At 49.2% G+C, this 2,500-nt stretch overlaps 1 protein-coding gene across 1 annotated transcript in view; it reads left to right on the forward strand.

Moving 5' to 3' along the window:
* Nucleotides 1-2,500, forward strand: part of EVX2 (even-skipped homeobox 2) — a 6,692-nt gene that overhangs the window by 3,915 nt on the left and 277 nt on the right. The window contains exon 4 of the mRNA XM_049615497.1: nucleotides 2-2,500. This exon is cut by the window's right edge and continues 277 nt beyond it. Coding sequence (XP_049471454.1) covers nucleotides 2-198 — 197 coding nt within the window. The 3' untranslated portion in view covers nucleotides 199-2,500. The remainder of the gene's footprint in view (nucleotide 1) is intronic.

Raw genomic sequence — 2,500 nt, forward strand, 5'->3', positions numbered from 1 at the left:
CTGGGCTCCCGGGGTGGCGGCGGCGGCGGCGGGGGTGGCGGCGGCGGCGGCGCGGGGGCCGCCGGCGGCTCGGACTTCGGTTGCAGCGCCGCGGCTCCTCGCTCCGAGAGCGGCTTCCTGCCCTACTCAGCCGCCGTGCTTAGCAAGACCGCCGTGAGCCCGCCGGACCAGAGGGACGAGGCACCGCTCACCAGATAACTACGTCGCTGCCGCCAGGGGGCCGTGCCCGGGGGTCCCCTGAGCGCCCCCGCGCCCTCCGCGCGCCTACGTGCCCTCTGCGCGCTGCCCGCTGCCAAAGCTGCCGCCAGGGGGCGCCCCGGCGCGGGAGGCCGAAGGGAACTTGCCCCGACCGAATTGGGGGAAAGAGCCGCGCAAAAAACCCGGCGGTGTGCCCCTAAATGATTTCTATTTTTGTATTGGCTACCCAGCAGCATCTTTTCCTCTAAGTGTTTCCCACCGCCCATGCCCCGTTTCCCGCCTCTGTCCGGAGCTCTTGGTCTTCCCGAAGACAATCCCCTCGCCCTCAAACTGGTCCTCAGAGGTTTGGGGTCCTGGCTGTAAGCCCTCCTGAACCACGTGGCCAGAAGCAACCGAGAGCCACAACAAAGAGAGGGGGGAATGCTGTGCGCTAGTGCTTTGTGCGGAAGGGCAAGTCGCCCCCGAGGTTCCTGCGGCTGCTCTTTTTCTTCCATCCTTTCTTTTCTTTACACGAGGGTGAGGAGAGGTGGCAATTTTTCTCTCAGCCTGAGCTTGTTAGGGGCCCTGTCCGCGGGGAGCGGAGGAAGGGAGGTCTGAGAAGGCCAGGAGGGCGGACGGAGAGCGCGGGCGGCTGCGGGTGTTCGTGAGATGGTTTACCGCGTGCGGGAGCAAGGCTGGCGGGGGCCCTGGCGGTCTTTCCTGCCCGGGGAAGGGCAAAGCCGAGGCAGGAAGGAGTGGTGGTCTCGCCTCCCCTCTCGGCCCTCCACTGTTCTCTCTTTTGATCTTTTGGTGTGGGATGCAGGCGTCTTGCATATTTTAAGCAAAAAGCAATGGCTAATAAGGGTGCCACAGCCTGGCCAGAAAAGGAAAGAGAAACGAAAGAATGGGGAGGGGTAAGATTGACAGATCGTTGTAATGTTTGAAGAAGCGTTTCCAGCTCAGTTTTCCAACTACCGGGTTCCACTCGATCTGGGAAATACTTGAATCTCTAGATATATATTATCCTGAAGCATTTCCTTAGACACTTTTCTACGTTCGAACTCGATCCCCCTCACTCCTTCCCCTCCTCGTTTTCCTTTTGCTCGGGTAAAATGGTTCTTGGCATCTTTCTCACGCATGTCTATTGCGCTTTCGCCTCTGCAAAGCCACGGATGGGTTGCTGAGACCCATTCTGCCAACCCCGGCTACTGGAGGGGTTTCCTTGAACTTGAAGAAAGGCACATCAAAACCCACCAGTGTTAACTGCCACGTCAATTTTGATGCTAATAATGTGCAGATTATGACGAAAATTGCCAATCATGCTCTCTGATGGACCTCCTTTGAATGTGGAATTGGAGAAAAGTTCCCCGCACGGAGACCTGCTGTCAAGTACTAACAACCCGCTAAGGGAAGTCATTAGGAGAGACGGATAAGAGACTCGGTACATAAAACATTGTTCTTGGTGCATAGAATGTATGTTACTTAATGTTATCTCTGTTACCTGAAGTGATTTCGCAGAAGAAAGCCACGTTCTTATCATCTCAATTGCCAATTTTCATTTTGGTAACTCGGACGCCCTGGGTAGACTTTTCTCTGTTAAGTTGATATTCCACCAATGTGAACAGCCTCATTAAATCAAGCCCAGATATTTCCATAATGCTCCCCGCAGAGCCACTTCGCTCCTCACATAATGAGATTTTCTGAAGAGTTGAAGCCCTAAAATAACTTGCTAGTGCATGTTTAGACCCAATGAAGTGGGTATGTGTGTGTATTAAAATGTAGGTGTGCTACCTACATATCCTTGTGTATATATGTATGTATATATGTATATGTATGTATATACATATATATCCATTCTCTTAAGCACATACATATGTAAGAGATGCGCACACATTCATATATACCCATTGGCACTATTTTCTGTGATTTATTTCAAATTCGTGTTCTGACATTTTTGTTATTTTAAAGACACTGGATTTTAAAAATTCATTTCCTAAAAATAGGCTTTCAGGAAACTTTTGAGAAAATTCATTTTCCAGGAGAATTTATTGTTTTCATCAAATGGAAAATATTTCAAGGGGAAACAGTGTTTCAAAACTCCTGGGGTCTATTAAAATATTCCCATAAAATATTAGAGAACTTCCTAATGAAATAGAAATGATCTACAGCTCAACTTTTTGTTTTCTTTTTTCTTTAAAGAGATGAGACTACTTATGTTAAATATTGATTATGCCAGCTGTTACTGAGTTTACATTAAAATATTAATATATAATTTAAGGCTAAATAAAATAAACCAAAATATGGTACCCTTTTATCAGCTTTA

This window comes from Panthera uncia (assembly GCF_023721935.1).
Source record: "Panthera uncia isolate 11264 chromosome C1 unlocalized genomic scaffold, Puncia_PCG_1.0 HiC_scaffold_3, whole genome shotgun sequence".
In the NCBI taxonomy this organism is placed as follows: Eukaryota; Metazoa; Chordata; class Mammalia; order Carnivora; family Felidae; genus Panthera; species Panthera uncia.